The sequence below is a fragment of the Larimichthys crocea genome, chromosome X (assembly GCF_000972845.2).
Source record: "Larimichthys crocea isolate SSNF chromosome X, L_crocea_2.0, whole genome shotgun sequence".
NCBI lineage: Eukaryota > Metazoa > Chordata > Actinopteri > Sciaenidae > Larimichthys > Larimichthys crocea.
In genome coordinates this window covers 19551803-19572926 of record NC_040020.1, presented here as the reverse complement: position 1 = coordinate 19572926, position 21124 = coordinate 19551803, and the positions used below count along the sequence as shown (strand labels likewise).

At 42.5% G+C, this 21124-nt stretch overlaps 1 protein-coding gene across 1 annotated transcript; it reads left to right on the top strand.

The window, feature by feature from the left end:
• Positions 1–2127: 2127 nt before the first annotated feature.
• LOC104937879 (sarcoplasmic/endoplasmic reticulum calcium ATPase 2) lies at positions 2128–20578 on the top strand. The gene is made up of 24 exons (XM_010754192.3): positions 2128–2540; positions 3741–3860; positions 3958–3975; positions 4102–4184; positions 4848–4952; positions 6448–6586; positions 7904–8070; positions 10157–10312; positions 10410–10551; positions 10842–11008; positions 11944–12032; positions 12810–12912; positions 13049–13180; positions 13278–13403; positions 13499–13720; positions 13958–14069; positions 15077–15315; positions 15407–15627; positions 15744–15946; positions 16085–16170; positions 16587–16720; positions 16861–16978; positions 17104–17238; positions 17332–20578. Exons 2-24 carry the CDS (start codon positions 3743–3745, stop codon positions 17518–17520), a joined length of 3204 nt encoding a protein of 1067 aa, XP_010752494.1. The 5' UTR covers positions 2128–2540; positions 3741–3742; the 3' UTR covers positions 17521–20578.
• Positions 20579–21124: the final 546 nt, after the last annotated feature.

Sequence of the window (21124 nt, the reverse complement as noted above, 5' to 3'; positions counted from 1 at the left end):
ACGTTTTCCATTGAAGTCAAGGAAAGGTGTTTAGGAAAGGACATGAGATGTAATTTCAATTTTTTTGACTGCAGCAGCGTGTGCTGGCTGTCGTCTTGGCAGTCCTGCCTCCACCAGCTTTTAACTGGTCTTTGAAAGACTGAAATGACCCAGAAGTATTTACTGTATGTAGCAGCTGTTTGGATTCTCTAAATGTTAAGGAAAGGAACTTCAGTGCTTCCTTTCTTACCTCCTTTATACTGGACAATAAAGGAAAGGAGATAATACCATCCCAGAATTTCTTGCGGCATAAAAAAAAAAGCCATGTTATTCACAACCAGTCATTAATCAGTTGTTTAAACAATATGGGATGCAGACTGCAGCAGACTGAGTGTGTGTCCTCACTGCTCTGCTTCATTCTAAACTGTTCATGGGTCGTCCAGATACTGTCTCTTCTTCATCTCCTGCATTAGTGTTGAATATGGAGCTGCTTGACAGACAGTATGTTGGTGTTCAGGTTTGCTGTCATTACCATCTACAATAGACGGGCTGTAATATTTATGACTGTCAGCGCCTCCTCCTTTAACAATGACTGTATCCAGCAGATCATTGTGGAAGTTACTGTTGATTATTAACCATCCATCAAATCAGCCGATATCTTTATATATAAGCGGACAGGAAGGTGAGCATGAGCGACAATTCTTAATGTGACAAACACTTCATTTCATATTTGTGGCTGATTCTTTTTATTATTTTAATTTTGATGTTGATAATGAAGTCATATTTTTGTTCAGACATCCTACATGAGTTCAGAGAATTCTCCTTCAAGGAACAGTGTTTAGGAAAGGACATAGGAGGTAAATAGTTAATAAAAAACTCACTTTTTTTTAACATGTCCTTAGCCTTAAGTGACCATTTAAGGAGCTACAGGAAGTGCCAACTTCCTGTGTTGTTACACATCACAGCCGCGGCAGTTCGGCTCGGCTCGGCTCGGCTCGGCAGGCGATAGACACTCGGACCGTTATCTTTGCATGCGCGCATCCAGGCTGTAACGGCGTTCGATTGGTCTGTAGTGTTCAGAGCTGAACGGTGATTGGTTCACATGTCAATCTGTTAAGCGACAGCAGACGCACTATTCGTTCATTGGTCGAGAGCTCGTTGACTGGGCTCAGAGGCGGGAGCTTCCAATGGGCGGGATTTCAGAAGGTTCTACACGCTGATTTGTTAATGTGTCACGTCAATCTCTCATTGACGTGATTACACGCTGCTTGGTTCATTCTTAGCTCCGTCAGGTTTCTGCATACACTGCTAACTTCCGCTCATCATGCTCACGATGCTGTAGGTAGAATCATAGACATATACACATAGACGCCGCATTGAGCGGGTTGGTCCGTTGCTGTGTATATATATATATATCTATATCTTATATATATATATATATATATATTATATATATATCTATATGTGTGGTACATGTTCATCAATGTGAATATAAAAACGATTAATCAAAATCAGTTAAATGTAAACGTTAGTGCTCTTTATTCAGAAACCCTCATGTCACATCTACATTTCAGGATCTGGTTATTATAGACACAGATTAAATGTTAAATATAAATATTTCAATATTTATCATCACAGTAACAGTGTTACACACATTAGTAGCTGTAAACACTCAGCATTAGAAAAATACATACGTTGGTTTGGTGCTTACATAAGGAGTAAACATTTATAATCATCACTTTAAAAGTTACATACGTTGTTTTTGGTGCCTATTTGTTTCCAAGATATATTAGTGTTTGTGTGAATGGGTGTATAAGAGACATTAACTTAAAGAACTTTGTAGAAAGGCGCTTTATGAAGTTCAGTCCATTTCCTTGTATTAGTTTACGGGCAGATCTGCCACATCCAATATGGCGGCGACGTGGACGTACGATTCAGCGCTCAATGCGGCGTCTATGTATATATGTCTATGGGTAGAATTAGCCGCGCTAGTATTGGAAGAAGTTACCCGTTGGTTGTCCAGCAGTTAAGTAATATTAATAATTCTATGACACAATCACTGTCAGGAAGTATACGTTTAGAGAATTGATCGTAGTCTGTAGCATTTTCTCAGGCGAAGCCTTTACTTTGAAAGGTGAGAGCGGAAGTAGCCTGTTGTGATCCCGCTTGATGATTGGATGCTGAATCCTGGAGGCTGAATGTCACTGACGCTCCTGAATCCAGGATACGGAGTAATAACAGCGCAGTGTCGGGATAAACGAGTGTTGGAGCACATTCACAGAGACGTTTGCCTCCAATAAGCCTTATTTTTATTAGCAGGAATCATTTGTGCGCCTCTGGAGTCCTGAAACACCGTCTCAATGGAAATATTCCCTCATGTGCGGCTGTCATAGATTAATAAACTCGACGCTCTGTCGTAGAAACTATTTTAACGTGTTTTTCGCGGCTTTTTCTTTGTCGCTGTGGGTAATTGAGTCCTAAGCGTATGGTGCCGTGATATCCCGACACTGAAGGGACAGAAGACAGACGACATTACGGACACAGCGTTACCGACAGCCCGGGTAAGCAACCTGTTCATCTCCGGAGGATTACCGTTATATCACACCGCTAGCTGCCGAGCTAGCCGCTCACCCACAGAGACTTAGAGTGTCATCTCTCTGCTAGCCGCTGGCTTGTGTGTTTGGCTCACCTGTCGTCTGACATATTTATCATAACCTGTTCATTACGCAGCCGCAGCAAATTGCCGTCAGAGTCGTGAGCGACCCGTCTGAGTATTTTCCGTTGTGTCATCCGTGTAACCTCGGATGGATTCAGCCGAGACTGCAGTCAGAAATTAGCCATTTATTGCTATGTGCAGATTTTTTTTATTACGTCAAACGTTGAACAAATGACCGGAAGTGTCATCATTAATATTGTTTCTTAGACAACCTATTTATGATTTTGACTCGTGTGCTGAACACAGCGCTGTATCCTGCAGACTGGCATCAGTGACACAGTTCATAACAGGCCTAGCGTTACTTTTGACATCTGACGACTCATTCTGGGCCTTTATGCATCACTGAGCTCACAGTACTGTGATGAACTCGCCATAAATGATGCACGATGGGGCACTTATTATGCTGGCTCACGGGGTGGAAGGAGTTAATGGCAATATCAGGCAAATGACTGTTTAAATGAGTGAGACTCATCACATGCACACTGCATTAACAGCTGCCCTACCTGTGTGTTCAAACAGCTCCTTCTGATCTGTGATCAGATTTCTTAATGGAGTGATAAATAAAGCAAAATAAATATTGTTGGATTTGATGCAACACAGAGAGATGTTTTCTCAGAGCCAGCTCACACCCCTGTGGACAGTCACTCACGTCTCTGTGGGTTCCAGTTTGTGTGGTTGCTTGGCTATACAGTACATTTGATTCCCCGGCCATTTCATGCTGAGTGCTAATACTGGCATAGTGCCTTTTTAATGAAAACCAGCATGCTCCATCTTTGTTCTGTAGGAACAAGAACATAACTCTGAGGACTAATTTTTTTCAGAAACATCTTTATATTATGAAAAAAAAAGAAATGTTGAAAGAAAAACATTTGCTGTTTGCAGCTTTTTTTAAAATCTTTTTACCACTGTTTCAATCCTGAATACCATCATCAGCGTTAATGCCACATTACCTACTGATAGTTTATGTTCTCTAACTGCTCCTGTAAATTAGTGAAACACCTTATTGTTGGTACTGACGTGGACTTTTCTCCTCTCTCCTCCACAGTGATGGATAATGCTCATACTAAGACGGTGGAGGAGGTTTTAGGCTTCTTTGGTGTAAACGAGTCCACAGGTCTGAGCTGTGAGCAGCTGAAGAAGAACAGGGAGAGATGGGGACCCAATGGTACAAATGGACCACTCTGCATTGTCATTTCCAAAAAAAATAAAGTACTGTTGATGATAATGATGTAATTGTGTTTGTTTCTCTGTCTTACTCGCAGAATTGCCAGCTGAAGAAGGTGATCTGCCATCCTTTCCCTTTCTTCCTTTCTTTCTTCCTTCATCATTATCGATCATAAATCACAGTCTCTCTTTGGTTTTTACTTCTTCTGCTGCACATTGTGTTTCTTGGTGTCCCCTTGCAGGGAAGTCACTTTGGGAGCTGGTCCTGGAACAGTTTGAGGATTTGTTGGTTCGAATCTTGCTGCTGGCTGCATGCATCTCCTTTGTAAGGAAACACACTCACATGTGCAAGTGATCACAAGCATATGCCCTGTGTATTAGTTTAAACCTGGGTTATTTAATACCTGATAATGTAAAAATATGAGTCATTCAAGGGTCAGTCATTTTCAGTACCTACAGTATATGTACAGCTGTGTGCTGTCAGTTTAATCTGTGGATGTCAGATTTTTTAGAAGCATCTGTAGCTAGAGTTGCAACCCTGTGAATAGTTGAAGTGTCACATGGGTCTATTTATTAGTAGTTTGCAGGGTATGGCCATTTACCACATCTATAATGGCCATTCATTCTTTTATTGACTCTGAGTCTGTAAATGGCCTTCTCTTCTCTGCCAACATTCACAATACAAAAGATAAGGTTATCTGTAAACATCCTGTATCATAGTACTGCATATGTGCATCTCTCAGCAGAGATGAGAAGTGACTCACTTGTTTCTTCTATACTCCTATTATGTAGTTTGCTTATTTTGTCATGTATCAGGTTTATGTAGGCTGGAACCACTCTGGTTGATTGGCAGCCTGAGTGCTGCCAATAGAATGGCCCGGGTGTAAACTGAAACATTTGCTATGTATGCGCACAAATGAAAGGTGTGTTAATAACACACATCAAACACAAGTCTTCACCCGTCTCTCTCCTGTCTTCTGTGTCGCAGACTCTCGCTTGGTTTGAAGAAGGGGAAGGGACGATCACAGCCTTCGTCGAACCTTTCGTCATTCTCCTCATCCTCATTGCCAATGCTATTGTAGGCGTGTGGCAGGTAAACAGAGTGTGTGTTGGTTTTGTGGACTGATACTCACATTATCAAGGTGATTTCTTGAACCATTTAATAATGTCAAACATGTGGAAATAAGGTCCAGGTTACCAAGTTGCCCTTTAAATTGTTGTTGAGCTGAGTATTTTTGTTTTTGTGCTGGTTCGATCTCCTCGGCTCCAGAGAGAAAGTCGAAATGTCCTTGAGCACCACTAACTGCTCCTAACTTGACTGTGGCAGATGCTTTGTTACACAGAACCATCTGTGAATCCATCATTGGTAACTGTCTGTAAAGGTCATGCACTTTCAAAAGATACAGGCCAGCTGATGAAATGAACCATGTGACTGCCACTGTCGTTAAAATACACAGCAGAGGACTGCACGAAGTGGCCACTGTCTGTGTGTGATCTTGATCAGTCAGTGTAGCAGGAACAGCCATACAGACGTGGTAGTCAGAGCTAACTGAGCTAACCATGGAGTCTTATTTTAGTTTAACCATTGACTTATTGTTGGCTATAATCAACACTGTTTGTCTGAGAACATAAATTAGTATCATCGATTACCTAAGTGGGTGAAGTCATTTGGTAAACTAATATATCCACTCATAGTGTGATGATGTTAGCACGCAAGTGAGTTCAGGTTAACCAGCCAGCTGCAATGCTACATCTGTCCGGCTGCCTCACAACGCCAGCTGACTAAGTAAGCTGGTGATGGCAGACCAGCCAATATAGCAGCCAGATCAGCCACAGGAGTCCATCCTGCTATGTTAGCAAGCAATTATCTTTACTATAGTCCCCTCTGTGGTGTCCCTGTCATGGACTGCAAGGAACCCGGGTATGACGCTGGAGCAGCTGTCCTTCGCTGTTAACCCAGGAGAAGGTTCTAGTCCAGGTTCTTGTCATCTTGCGCCTAGACTACTGCTATTCGCTCTTGGTTGGTGCATGCATGCGGCCATCCAACGTCATCTCATCCAGCCTAGTTGGTCTTCATTCTACACACTACAACATGAATAACACACAACAAAGTACCCTGAACCGGCTGCCAGTGGCTGCACAAATTTGATTCAAGACACATACCAGCCCGTCCACTATGCTCTGCCACTGCTAGTTGGCTTGGCACTCCCTCATTTATGAGGGAGGCTCAGCTACCACTCAACACAATCATGACTGTTCGGTGTCCTGCTGGAACAAGCTCCCCACCAACATGAAAGAAAGTATTATTTTTTCTGTAGCACCCGAAGCAGTGCAGCTTTTTTGTTGAACTTTTTGTTGTACATGATTTTTGTGTTCACATTGTTGAATGCACTTATTATAAGTCATGTTTATTAAATGTGTAATGTAATGAATGTAATGTAAATGACTGACCTTGTGTTCATAATACCTGTTGCTTCCTGTCTGCCCTGTCTTTGAGTTGACATGAATGCAGTCATCAGCAATCATAACTTCCACATCAGTAAATGGAAATAAGCCACAGAAACATTCTGTGTCACTGTGTCCTCCAGGAGCGTAATGCAGAGAATGCCATTGAGGCTCTAAAGGAGTATGAGCCAGAGATGGGCAAAGTGTACCGACAAGACAAGAAGAGCGTTCAGAGGGTCAGAGCCAGAGACATCGTCCCTGGAGACATCGTGGAAGTTGCTGGTAAGTTACATGTAAAAAAAAGTACATTTTACAAATTTCACCTAAAAGATGTTGAAACTCTATTACACACTATTACACACCAAAAACTGTAACTTGAAAAAGTCTCCTTGTGGATTCCAACCATCTCTTGTCAAAGACAGTAGTTGACAGTAGTTTTACAGATGGGACTGTGTCCTTTTGGTCCACTGTCTTTTTTAACATTTAATAGCTGAAATAATTCATGAGAAAACATGTGGAGGTCAGTTTATTCACAGAATAAATCAGTCCAGCTGGGTCGTATGAACACTGTCAGCCTACACACACACACACACACACACACACACACACACACACACAAACAGTCTTAACCCAGTAAGAAAATTGTTGAATCCTCCAGATACCCGCTGCTATTTCAGGCTGCTCAGTAAGAGGAAACTGGGTTAGGAGTGTGTGTGTGTGTGTTTCTTTGTGTGTATGTTAGTGATCCAGTGCCCTCCTATCTGTAGTAGAAATGTTCAACTTCCAGAGCATGGGAACTCAGAGACACTAATCAGATTTGGAGTTTTACTGTTATTCTTCCCGTGAAAAGAACAAAAAGTCATAGCTGACACTTTGTTCACGGTGATGCTGATTCTGCTTGTTAAAATGTATTGCGCTGACATTACACATGCAGCAGAACCAAGGCTGTTAACTAACGTTCTGTGTTCTGCACACAGACACACACAGTCCAGTCTGACAGTAAAATCCTCTTAAAAGTTTCATTCTGTTTAAATTCAAGTTTATAACTACAGGTTGTAGTTTAGGATGACTGAAAGCAGCCTCTCTAATAATTAATAAATCAATAAAGACAGACACTCAACACAATTAAGGATTACATGAGCTCATGACTGCTCACACATTTCATTTCACTTAACATCAAATGTTAATTATAGATCCATGTTATCATAAACATTCAAATCAACAGTACTTGTAGTGAGCTATAACTATCTTCACTCTCTCTGGGCAATAAGCTTAATGTATTGATATTCTGATGGTGTGGTCTGTCTGATCTTGCTTTGGATACAACTGATCTATATTCTGTAAAGTGTTTTAGAGGTCCACGCACTGTCCCCTTAGAAACCTTCAGTATGCCCATGATTTGATATTCATTGACTTTCTGAATCCATATTAATATTATATTTCCAGGTTCAATTGAAAATGACTGACCCCTCTGTATGTCGAAGTAGCAATAAAGTATGAAATGAATCTTGAATGTAACGTTTGTCACTGTACTTGTCGGATCTAACCTGAATAGTGAAATGAAAGTGTGTTTTTTTTTCTGTTTCTGACGAACCACAGTTGGTGATAAGGTTCCAGCTGACATCAGGCTGACGTCTATCCGATCCACCACTCTGAGGGTGGACCAGTCCATTCTGACGGGGGAGTCTGTGTCAGTGCTCAAACACACAGATCCTGTACCAGACCCCCGAGCTGTCAACCAGGACAAGAAGAACATGCTCTTCTCTGTGAGTTTCAGCAGCCATCTGTGTCCTTGCTCCTCATGTTATAGATGAACGATGAGGTTGTTAATATTCTGTCTGTGTGTTGAGCCACACTGTCTCACTGGCTGACGTGTTCCTCATTACCACTGACACACACACTGTAGTTTATTTTGACTCAGTCCCACACACACTGTCCTGCTGCCCCAAATACTGACTACTGCACCAAATGTCGATTAATCTACCGCTGAAAATAGTCCCTACCAAATGCACGAGAAACATTTGAGCAAACCAGGCTAATTAAACAGTGAAGTAACGTGTCTCATATCTGTGTGTGACAGAGCTCCAATCATCAAGTTTGCTGATGACACATCATCGGCCTGATTAACAGTGATGATGACTCAGCTCCCAGCAGGAATGTTAAATGTACATGGGTCAGTTCTATAGACGTGCCAGAACAAGCAATCAAACTCTCACTGTGACCCTCTACTGTGATCTCTCAGGAAAGTTTGTCAATGTGGAGCCTCCAAATATTATATTCTTTTTCTACCACTACACACTCACTGTATTAACACATGATGCATTTTCAGTCGAGCACTTTCCTGCTTGTGACTGTCAAGATATGTTTTGATCAGTGTGGCTGGAACTCACATGAGAAAAAGATAAGATATGATGGGTGGTGTCGTTACATCAGGGAACCTGCTGGTCAATCAGTTCTGCATATTTGTAACACAGAGGTGAGAAGGAAGTGAGATACTCACTCATTAGCCACTTCCATACACTGCTGCTGCTGGGCCAGATGTGGCAAAGGGGCCACAAGTCAGATAGGTCCAGACCTGCAGAGAGGATCACATCCCTGACATCTTGGTGCCAGGACAACAAGCCTCATCTCAGTGTCAGTGAGACTAAGGAGCTGATTGTGGACGACAGGAAGTGACAGAGAGACGGACACACGGCGCTTGTCATCCTCATCCTTGACCCAGCTGCACGTAATTGTCCCTAGCATTAGCATTAGCATTAGCCAAGTTGAGTGGGCAAGTCTGTAGATGGCAGATGTATGTTGGTGTGTGTGGGTGAAGCTCACTGTTGTGCCATACATTTGCTGCCATTACCTCATGTTGTCTCCTAGAAGCTTCCTGCTTACTGTATGGCCTGCACGCTCACCCGACATGTCACCCATGTTTGTGATGCTCTGGATTAACGTCCATCCATTTTCCATAACTGCTGGGGCTGGAACTAATCCCAGCTGGAATTGGACAAATTGCCAGTTCACATAGAAACAATCGTTCACGCTCGCATTCACAAAGACAGGCAATTTAGAGTCACCAGTTAACTGTGGGAGGAAGCCGGAGTACCTGACACAGACACAGGGAGGACATGCAAACAGAGAGAAAAGACTGTTATCCAGGTGTTTGGATCTTTTAAGATTCTCCAGCTTTATTTTCACAGTGTCTGGTTTAGATGTGTTTCAGGCAGGTAGAGCACCACCCATGTTCAGCTGAATGAATCACTCTTTGCAGGGCTTTGTTGTTCAGTGCTGTCTCTGAACCAGACAGTGATACTCCCTGTCATGATGTTCTCAGTGGTGCACGAGTAGAAATTCCTCAGTATTTGTGTCTGCGGTGAAACAGTCTTTACCGTGCCTTTCTCACCACAGAGTCAGTATGCAGTGTCCAGGTCAGGCTCTCAGTGATGACAAAAAAAACACATGACCAAAGTGTGTGAGGGGGAAAAAGACCATCGGGACAAAGCAGCCATGGTCGAGATGTGTGTGTGTGTGTGTGTGTGTGTGTGTGTGTGATGTATTATCTCTGTGAGACCTCAAAGCAGCTGGGTCCCAGGTGGTCTGTGGTCAAAGAACAACAGTCATTGATGTTTTATTTAGCACCATCGTTCTGGCAGGCTGCAGACTTGCAAGTTGTCTTTGTTGGTGTGGTTAACCGAGTGCCACTGGTCTGATGTGACTTCACCCACTGATGTGGCGTTTGAACCTGCTGTTAGAGAGAAAGAAGTCAGTCCACTTAAATCTTAGATTTCACTTTGGGTGCTGTATGCGAAAGACAGAGTTTGATAGTTGGATAGTGAAGTTATGTCTATCGTGACCTTTGTCCAGGGTACCAACATTGCAGCGGGGCGAGCCATCGGGGTTGTTGTGGCGACAGGGGTGCAGACAGAGATTGGGAAGATCAGAGATGAAATGGCGTCCACTGACCCTGAAAGGACCCCACTACAACAGAAACTAGACCAGTTTGGAGAACAGCTGTCTAAGGTAAGGACCTCTGTGTGTTTCAGTGTTTTGGGTCACTATGGACTTTGAATGGATAAATGTACATATCTAACTACCTAACACTTGTTGTAACCTGCAGGTCATCAGTGTGATCTGTGTGGCAGTGTGGGCCATCAATGTAGGACACTTTAATGATCCAGTCCATGGAGGCAGCTGGCTGAGAGGAGCTGTTTACTACTTTAAGATCGCTGTTGCACTGGCTGTAGCTGCCATACCAGAAGGTCAGACATCTTCTATCTGTGCAGAGAATCACTTCTTACTGACGTGTTCCTGTTTCACAAGGGGAGGTAGATATTGTGTTGGTGCAAGGAGGGAAACAAAGTGACTAACTTCCCCACTCACTCTAAATAACCTCCGATTATGTGCCTTTGAGCAAGGCACACAAAAACAACTGCTCTAGAGGAGAAGCTCAATGGATGAAAAACATAGAACAGACCAAGTTTACTTGGTTATGTACGTTAAAAATTCCTTTAAAAAGTCTGTCGGTCTGTCTCTCCGGGGTTTCTACCAGGGCTCCCAGCAGTCATCACTACCTGCCTGGCTCTGGGCACCAGGAGGATGGCCAGAAAGAACGCCATCGTTCGCAGCCTGCCATCAGTGGAGACGCTGGGCTGCACCTCTGTCATCTGCTCTGACAAGACGGGGACGCTGACCACCAACCAGATGTCTGTCTGCAGGGTAAGACACAGAAGAAAGTCACATCAGGCTGATCTACCTGTATCTAAACTGCCACGTGGGCCAGTCATGCTGACTTAGCGCTCATGTGATTGATATGTTTCTGTCACATATATAATGTGACAGTGACGTGAATGTAATTAAAAGTAGTCTCTGTGAGAAAGAAGCTTGCAGCTAAAGTTAGCAGCTAAAGTAGCTAACTGCTAACAACAAGTTAAACCATGTGTTCATCAGGAAACTCCATAAATCAGTTGAAGTAATGCAGTCGTGGGACATCAGAGGAAAGAACAGAAAACATTTTCATAGAAAATATGATTAAGTTCCCCCAAATTACTGAATGAATCACTAAAAGTCGTGGACTTTTGCTAAGTTAAGTGATAGCTGTCAGCGGGCAGAGCAGGAGGCTTAAAGAGATGACTTGTTTCAGAAGTGAGGGGCTGCATGAAGGGCGTGGAGAAGATAAATAGGGAATGTTGCAGAGCTGCTGAATGCAGAGCTGGAAGTGAGTAGAACTGGTGAATTTATGTGAGAAGAGAAACGAGTTGGTGAGTATGATGTGACGCTGATGGAATTAGTGTTGTTGACAAAGAGTGAACGTGGAGGAAGTGCTCAGTTTACATTGTGAAGCCTGCTCTAAATAAGGCCTGAAACGAGTCATGCACAGCACATCACCTAATGCTTTCACCATGTGAACACTGTGAAGTCTGATACTGAGAAAATCACGTCTTTATTTTGATTGGACCTTTTTCCTAACGTCCCTCAGATTAGATCGATAGGAGCCTTACTATAATATAGAATGGCATCAAATGAAAACTACAGCACTTATTACAGCAGTTGAAGCAGATGTGATCTTATTATTATTATTGAACTAATCAGTCAACTACTCTAATGTCTGTCTGTCTGTCTGTCTGTCTGTCTGTCTGTCTGTCTGCCTTCAGATGTTTGTTGTCGACAGTGTGTCAGGGCAGTGCTGCAGACTCAGCGAGTTCTCAGTCACTGGATCTACGTACGCCCCTGAAGGAGAAGTGTGAGTGTCTTTAATTTTTTACACTTTATGGATTATGAGAACACACAGATTATTTCTACTTCCTTTTTGTTACATTTTGTGTACAGTGGTCCCTCGTTTATCGCGGGGGATACGTTCTAAAACTAACCCACAATAGACGAAATCCACGAAGTAATCAGCTTTATTTTTTTACATTTATCATACATGTTTTAAGGCCGTAAAACCCCTAACCACACACTTTTATACACTTTTCTCAGACAGACATTAACATTTTCTCACATTTCTCTCTTATTTAAACACTCTCAAAGTTAAAACTTTTGCAGATTTAACAAAAATAAGTACAGTACTGTATTAGTAAATGAAACCAAAGATCAAAACCTGTTTTCAAGCCCAAACATTTTTAACAAATTTAATTTTAATGATCAGTCTACGAGGTTTGACACATAAGAAATTATTACCAGTAGCTCACACGTTTTTCACAGTTCCTCTGACTGCAAACATACAGCACTTCAGAGTCACACTGCTAGCGATTGAACATTTCTGTAAATCTGGCTAGCCAAATGCATTTTGTACAGTACTCCCTTAGCTAATCAGGACGCCGAACACAATGTGCGTTCATACTGTACAGTACGCTGTAAAAAAAGCATGCAAAATTACACCAAAAAAATCTGCGAAACAGCAAGGCCGCGAAAGGTGAATCACGTTATAGTGAGGGACAACTGTATTCCTCTATTTTTTCTCTTCATCTTTCACCTTTCTTTCTCTTCTCTGTCATGGCCTGTCCTTGTGTCTTTCTAGTTATAAGGACGGCTCACTGGTGAAGTGCAGTCAGTATGAAGGCCTGGTGGAGATGGCCTCCATCTGTGCGCTGTGCAATGACTCATCACTGGACTACAATGAGGTAAGACGTGAACATGACTGCAGCAAGTGCTTAGAGCCTCGTAGATGACCGTATATGGATTTGGAACGTTTAGATCTGCATCTGATTCTGTGTGTGTGTGTGTGTGTGTGTGTGTGTGTGTGTGTGTGTGTTCTAGGCAAAGGGTGTGTATGAGAAGGTAGGGGAGGCAACTGAGACTGCCCTCTGCTGTCTGGTGGAGAAAATGAACGTGTTTGACACGGACCTGAGAGGACTGAGCCCTGCTGAGAGAGCTACAGCATGCTGCTCTGTAAGTGTGTGTGACAGACACTGGGAAAAGCCGGTAATGCTCACTGGACTTCGCTAACAATGAACTCTACACACTCCACTTGTGTTTCTGTTTTCAGGTGATTAAGCAGCTCATGAGGAAAGAGCTGACGCTGGAGTTTTCCAGAGACAGGAAGTCCATGTCTGTCTTCTGTTCATCCAATAAACTCACCAGGTCTGCCTCTGGAGCCAAGATGTTCATCAAAGTGAGTTACACGCCATTCATTATGATGCATTTGGTTATCCCGTGGCTATAGAGGACACATCATCGCGTCTCTTTCTCCCCCCCTGATCCAATCAGGGAGCTCCAGAGAGTGTGTTGGAGCGCTGTAATCATATCCGGATCAGCGGTTCTGCCTGTGTGCCTTTGACCCCGGAGGTTCGAGAGCAGCTCCTGTCTAGAGTGCGGGAATGGGGATCAGGCCGAGACACACTGCGCTGCCTCGCGATGGCAACCAGGGACACGCCCCCTGACATTCACTGCCTCAACCTGGAGAACTCGGCTGCCTTTGCAAACTATGAGGTAATGAATGTTCTCAGAAAGGACAGACAGTGCTCTCTCCATATTATATTATAGTAATGTTTAAAATATGGTATGGTCATTCCAGTATAGTCGGATATTAATGTAACATATAGAATACATGTCTGCCAGACAGTGTCTTTACCAGTGACTCTGAATAAAGAAATAAAGTGTTGCTGATGGTTGAAGAGACACTAAACTATTCGTGTACACCTTCTCTCATCTCTTCCTTCCCTTCAGACGGACCTGACCTTTGTGGGCTGTGTGGGCATGTTGGACCCCCCCAGGAAAGAAGTGCTCGGCGCAGTTCGAATGTGTCGGCAGGCTGGCATAAGAGTCATCATGATCACAGGTAAGCTTGCACACACGCAACCACGCAGACATTTAAATGTACATTATACATTTGCAAAATCCCACACAGGTGCAGAAATATCGCAGATAATCATAAGACAACAGAGATTGTGTATGATCTGCATCCTGAAAAAAAGATTAATTTTGACCAAATTATTACGTTGTAATTAAACTATAATTTGGGATCTCTTGGAACCTTTCACAAGACAACAAGTGTTCCATAATTTCCAGTAAAGTCAAAGCAATAAAAAAGGAATAAATAAAAGTTACAGGAAGAAGTGATGGTGCTTAAAACTGGTATAAAACCACAGCCTCCACCCATCTGACACTGCTACACTGACACACACCTGACTGGTTAGGTAAGTAGACTATATGACATCATTAATTAACGTGGTTACACAGTAATTACAGTTTTGGACTCCTGTAAAATAAATCATGAAGTCGGTTTCATTCCCTCCACTGAGTCCACCGAGCAGTTACACTGCGCTCTACACTGTGTGTGGATAATACACACATGTGGTGACTGTGGTGGTGATCATTATAAATGCTCAGAAATCTTTTGTGTTTCATTTGAGAAAACATTAAACACAGATTTAGGAAAGTTGTGGATTGAAAAGCTTCCAGTTTAAATTCAAACAAAGCAGCTGTGGCTCTGAGGTAGAGCGGGTCGTCCACTAATCAGATGATCGGCCGTTCGATCCCCTCCAGTCTGCATGTCAAAGTGTCCTTGGGCAAGATACTGAACCCCAAATTGCTCCTGAAGGCTGCCATTGGTGTATAAATGTGTGTGAATGGGTGAATGAGAGATGTAGTGTAAAAGCGCTTTGAGTAGTTGGAAAACTAGAAAGGCGCTGTATAAGTACAGTCCATTTACAATCCATTTATTTATGTTCTAAAAATGTGATTGTCTGTTATACCATCATGGCGGTGCAAATCTATCAAGCTGAAGGTCAGCTTGGAAATTTAAGAAATAATCCAACAAGTCATCACTCTTCATTTCCCCTCCAGGTGACAACAAAGGGACGGCCCTGTCTATTTGTCGGAGGGTGGGCATCATCACAGAGCAGGAAGAGGAGTTGGAGGGTGGCGGGGTAAACGGGGGTCTGACAGGACGAGAGTTTGATGAGCTGCCCCCGCATCTGCAGCGTCAGGCCTGCAGGACGGTAAGGTGCTTCGCCCGGGTGGAACCAGCACACAAGAGCCGTATAGTGGAGTACCTGCAGAGCCTGAGTGACATCACCGCCATGGTGAGAGCACCGTCTTGTCATTGAAGCACCGTCACCATTATGTGTTAATAACCTGTATAACAGCACTCCTCCATCTCTCTGCTGGTTTCAGACAGGTGACGGTGTGAATGATGCTCCAGCGTTAAAGAAGGCAGAGATTGGCATCGCTATGGGCAGCGGCACGGCAGTGGCCAAGTCGGCCTCTGAGATGATCCTGGCCGATGACAACTTCTCCACCATCGTGGCTGCAGTGGAGGAGGGCAGAGCCATTTACAACAACATGAAGCAGTTCATCAGATACCTCATATCATCCAACATAGGAGAGGTGGTCTGGTTAGTGAAGACGTGGATTCAGAACAGCATGAAGACAGTCAAGTGTTGTACTAACTGTAGAATCCCTGTCATGTAGCTGGATGGATCATTCTCACTCTGTCCTTCTCTTTTGTCAGTATCTTCCTGACGGCTGCGCTGGGTATGCCTGAAGCGCTGATCCCAGTCCAGCTGCTGTGGGTCAACCTGGTCACTGACGGTTTCCCAGCAACAGCTCTGGGCTTCAACCCTCCAGACCTGGACATCATGTCCCGCCCTCCCCGCTCCCCCAAAGAGCCTCTGATCTCCGGCTGGTTGTTCTGTCGCTATCTCATCATTGGATGTGAGTCACGAGCCTCACATCATCAAATTATGATGATTAGTACCACACACACATACACACACACACACGCACACACAAATCTACATGCTTCATGCATGTCCTGCTAAACTGAATGATTCCTTACTCTGTCTTAACCAGGTTATGTGGGAGCAGCCACTGTGGGAGCTGCTGCCTGGTGGTTTATGGCAGCCCACGATGGACCAAAACTTTCCTTCTATCAACTGGTAAACACACATCTCCCCATCACTGCACCTCTCTCATGCTTCTCACACTCTGTGACCTTACATTCAAAACTCTAGTGGATACACTGTGGCACTAACACTAACAGACCTTAAACATGCTTTTACAAAAAATCGCATCATCATATTAACAATTCTAACATATTTAAGAGTTTCTGCACTGACATATCTCAGAGGTGGTACATCTGTGACTCTTGTTCATACTTGGCTATACCAAACGTCATGTCATATTTACATTTGAAACTTTGAAACATACACACATGTAGAACATGTCACACTGCTGTGGTGGTTGTAGTGTTAACAGACGTTTGCCTGCAGGATACTAACTGAACAAAAGTATCACAGTGTTAGAATTGTTCATCTATGGAGGTGACTGAGACCAGCTTCTGTTCCCTCCATAGTCCCACTACCTGCAGTGCAGTGAAGGCCACGCTGAGTTTGCTGGTGTGCAGTGTTCAGTCTTTGAGTCTCCTTATCCCATGACTATGGCCCTGTCTGTTCTGGTTACCATAGAGATGTGCAACGCCTTGAACAGGTAAGAACTAAATAAACACACCTGCATGCTGAACATACAAACTCCATTAGGGCGTCTGAAGGCTGTGGAGTGAGGATTGAGATGAAGTTGTCCTAAACAGTAACAAAATAACACCTTCCTTCTTTTCATCTTCTGTCCAGTCTTTCAGAGAACCAGTCCCTGCTGAAGATGCCTCCCTGGTCAAACCCTTGGCTGGTGGGGGCGATCTGTCTGTCCATGGCTCTACATTTCCTCATTCTCTATGTAGACCCACTGCCAGTAAGCATGCATTGTTGACTGTAAAGGATGGTTTGATCATCACATCATCAGATCTGACAGCATGGTATCACAAACCACACATCAAAAACATCACTTTGCTGACACTTCTTCGTCTGTGTGTTCAGGTGATCTTCCAGATCCGCCCTCTGTCGTGGCCTCAGTGGGTGGTGGTGCTGAAAATGTCCATTCCTGTCATCTTGATGGACGAGGTTCTTAAATTTCTGGCCCGCAACTACATCGAGCCAGGAAGCCAGATCCAGGTCAGAAGATGTGCCAGACAGTGCTTCTATTAAAGCGCAGCATGTGTGTGTGTGTGTGTGTGTGTGTAACCTTCTCCTTTGTCATTCAAACAGTCACTGGAAGAGGAAGAGGAAGAGGAGATGCAGAGGACAAGGGGTAACGTGGGATTGGTCGGTGCCGTGATGACCAGGCTGTCTCAGTCAGTGAAGGGTGTGTCCTGGTCATTCGTCCTGGTCTCTGCGCCGCTAGTGTTCTGGATCTTTAGCCTGGACTCTGACATAACCAACATCTTTTGGGAGTGATGGGAGAAAGCAAGGACGGGTGGCATGTGGGGTAACCAGTCAAAGACAGGAAAGGAAGGAAGGAAGGAAGAGAAAAAAAGAAAAACAGATGATAGATATACCACAGGCGAGCAAAGGTGATGAATACTTTGCCATGATAGAATGTAAGAGTGAAATATTTAGCCAACAGACAATCAGGAAACAGCAAAGAAAAGGCAATGCTTCAGAGCGTCTCCTCAATAATAAAAGGTTCTATGTGCAGTTAGCAGACTCTCCCAGGTGTGATCACACATTTGAATCTCAGAGCTTTGTTTGTCAGTCCCGAAACATGAAATATGTCTCTAACCAGATAATAAAGCTGGACCTGAATGCTAACACAGCATGCTGACCTGCTGACCTTTGCATTCTAATACTAAAAGATAAACATTAGCATGTTAGCATGCTATAATCTGTTTTTAGACTGCCTGCCAAACCTGACCAGGGACACAGAATGTCAAATACAATGGAGAGCATCAAAACTGTTTTGGTTTGTTTTTCATTTTTCTGATTGTTTTATTTGACTTGAAATCAGGACTGGGTGGCATCAGTTATTGAATTTGTAGTGACTAGTAGCTAGCAGCTAGCTTTAAAGTTTGGCAAGTAAACAGTTTAATACTGTCTAATTCTGTTGCTGGGGAACATCTGTAGCACTGTCTGATCAAATACAGTCAACAGGAAGTCAGTGTAGCATCATAAATTCCCAAAAATGTCAGTTTGAGGCAGCTTAGCTAAAGACTGCTTTGTTCATATGCTGTATGAATCTGAGAGTTAGTACTATTCATGTAGGGAAACATTTACGGAAGCGTAATACTGCCAGACTAGACAAATAAAAATGTATCAGGGTCACATTAAAACGTGATGCTCATATGTTTTTATTTTTATGGTGTGGCAGCAGTATGCTTCCATAAGCATTTGAGATTTATTGTGTGTTTATTTGTGAAAAGTAATTTATCTCATCATATTTAACGTTTTTTTTTTTTTCGGGTGTAGTGTCACTTGTCAGATTTTACTTCTTAGTCGAGAATTTCTACCTGGCAGTGACTGGATGTAAATTTTAGTTCCAGCTAATCTCTGTTAGAGAACTGCTTTGCATGGTGCGAACAGTGAAATGTTCTGTTCTAACAAGACCAGCAGAGGGGAAAGTTTCAAAATAAAACGGAAAGATTCTGGAAAAAATAGAAGAAGCTTGGAAGCTCATTGAGATGCTTGATGAGTTCAGAGTGATCCAACTGACTGCACATAGCACCTTTTAGATGAAAATATCTGTTTGAAAAATGAGAGAGGAAAGAGAAAAGCATGTCTGTGGTCCAGGATCACACACACACACACACAAACACACACACACACACACACACCACAGGTGGACGTTCATTGTCTTTGGTCTTTTCTGTTGCTGACACTGAAAAGCTCTTCAAGTCTTAAATGTAATTTGACTGTGGATCCTTCTTCAGACGTCCTGAGGCTTCACAGACTGACTGAAGCTGAACGCTCACAGCAGGATGAATGAGTTCATTAGTTAAGACGTGTTGATTATATTCTTCATACTCGTTGTCAAACAGTAGAGGTTGTCGTGCACTTCAGGTGCAGTAAAGCATCTAAATGTGTGTAAGCTAAATGGGTTAATATGGTTATTTATGTTACAGCTTTCAATCTATTTGAAGTGTTTATCCTCCACTCACTGCGACACTGTATGTTTAGCTGCTTCCTTTCATTTACTGACTTATTTTACCCCCATGCCTGTTCACCACAGAATCTGCCTCTGTGCTCGTGTGCTTGGAAACATTTCATGTGATCTCTTAGCACAGGTCATACAGTGAGCCTGACAGCGAGCCAGTGTTTTATTTACATGTGTTTCCTGTGCAAATCAGTGACCTGTCTGCCATTTTCTCCAGTGATGCCATTGTGACATCTCACTCCATTTGCATTTTTTGTATTTTTTTCATTCATGTAGCTGCAATAACCTTGTTATATCACATTTGGCCACTGACAAATATATAATGAAGTCCTAACAGTAGAAAAAATGTCATTGTTATGAAAGTAATGTCATCTGTAAAGATTTTACAGGAAAAAAGGTTTGAGATTAGAGTCGTTCTGTTGTGTGAAAAAAGCCGTGTTAGGAAAGTACAGTCACAATATGTATGGTTAGTATTTATGTTTGTGAAAGGTTTGTGTTTGGTTCCTCCCCTCTCAGTGATATATAGCTATGCATCAAATTACTGGAAAATAGATAAAAGCATCTGGATAAATGGATAATTAATAGAAGGGCGCGCATGTTTTCACATTGACCAAAACGTTTTACTCCAAACATTGAGATATTAAATTAAGTTATGCTGCCGTGCATTTGTGTGTAAATGCTTCACCTACAAACGTCCACTACTAAAAGGAATGTCAGTATACAACACCCAGCCAGACTGTCTGTCCATAACATCAGAACTTTTCATTTAACTTACAATTGTAACTTTATTGATCTTTATTCTGGTCATTTTGAACTTCACTAAGAAAATATTCTGACTTTATTCTCGTAATATTCTGACCTGATCTTGTAAAATGATATGTTTATTGGATGCTTTATTTTCATAACAGTATGACAGTACAACATAAGCCTGTTACTTGTTCTGAGGTCACAAACTGTTCTGCTCACCTATTCTGTCTTTGTTTTGTTCTCGTCACTTGGCTCTTCGATAATTCTCCAAACCCATAGAAGAAATGTTTGCTTCTCTGCTCCCCACAGTTCTGCCTCTTTTTTCTGTGTTTTGTCTTTGCTCCAAAACATTTCTCATATGAAAGCTTGAAAACTGCAAAGAGGATTTTTGTTGCAATATAATATTTTGTTTTGATACCATTAAGGCTGATTAAATGTGTAGATGCACTCAGTGGTTAATGTTTTTTATTTTTCTCATTTAGTCAAACGAAGGGGCACTATTATATATTTTGTAGATTTAATTTATACTTTTTTTCTTATTCATTCTACTGTTGATGATTTTGTTGTCATTAGAAATGATTTTACAGGATGAAAACAATAAATATAAAATGGTTCAGAGTTGATGGGTGCTGTGTTTGTTTCAAAAGTTTTTGAATGTAATCTTTGCAATCACAATAATTAATAGTCGACAGCCACCCGATGCCGTTTCCCAAGTCCCAAGTTTGTGAATGACAAGTTTAAGCCTCAGGTTTGGTGCTGTGTCATCTTGTTATTTTTGGAGTGACCATATTTGGACTGACACCCTGAGGACACGATGTAGTTGTGATTTGTCACTATTTTTAGCATGCATTTTACTCTAAACACCATCCTTTACTAAATGAACATCATGCTGTATGGAAGAAGACTTCAAACTAGCAACTGAGACCATAAACTCATGAGGCAACTGTTACTACTAATACACCAACCATCCACTCGAGTCCAAAGTGATCCAATACAATAGCTCTTCCATCTTCTTTAAATTTTTCAGCTTTTGTGGACACTACTAGAGGTATTCATTTAACCATTATATTTACTATTGAGGTTGTAGTTTGTAACGGGACTGCATTATATTGAGACATGCTTCTAATTTTATGGCCCTCTCATGTATGTAAATGGGGTGGCCAT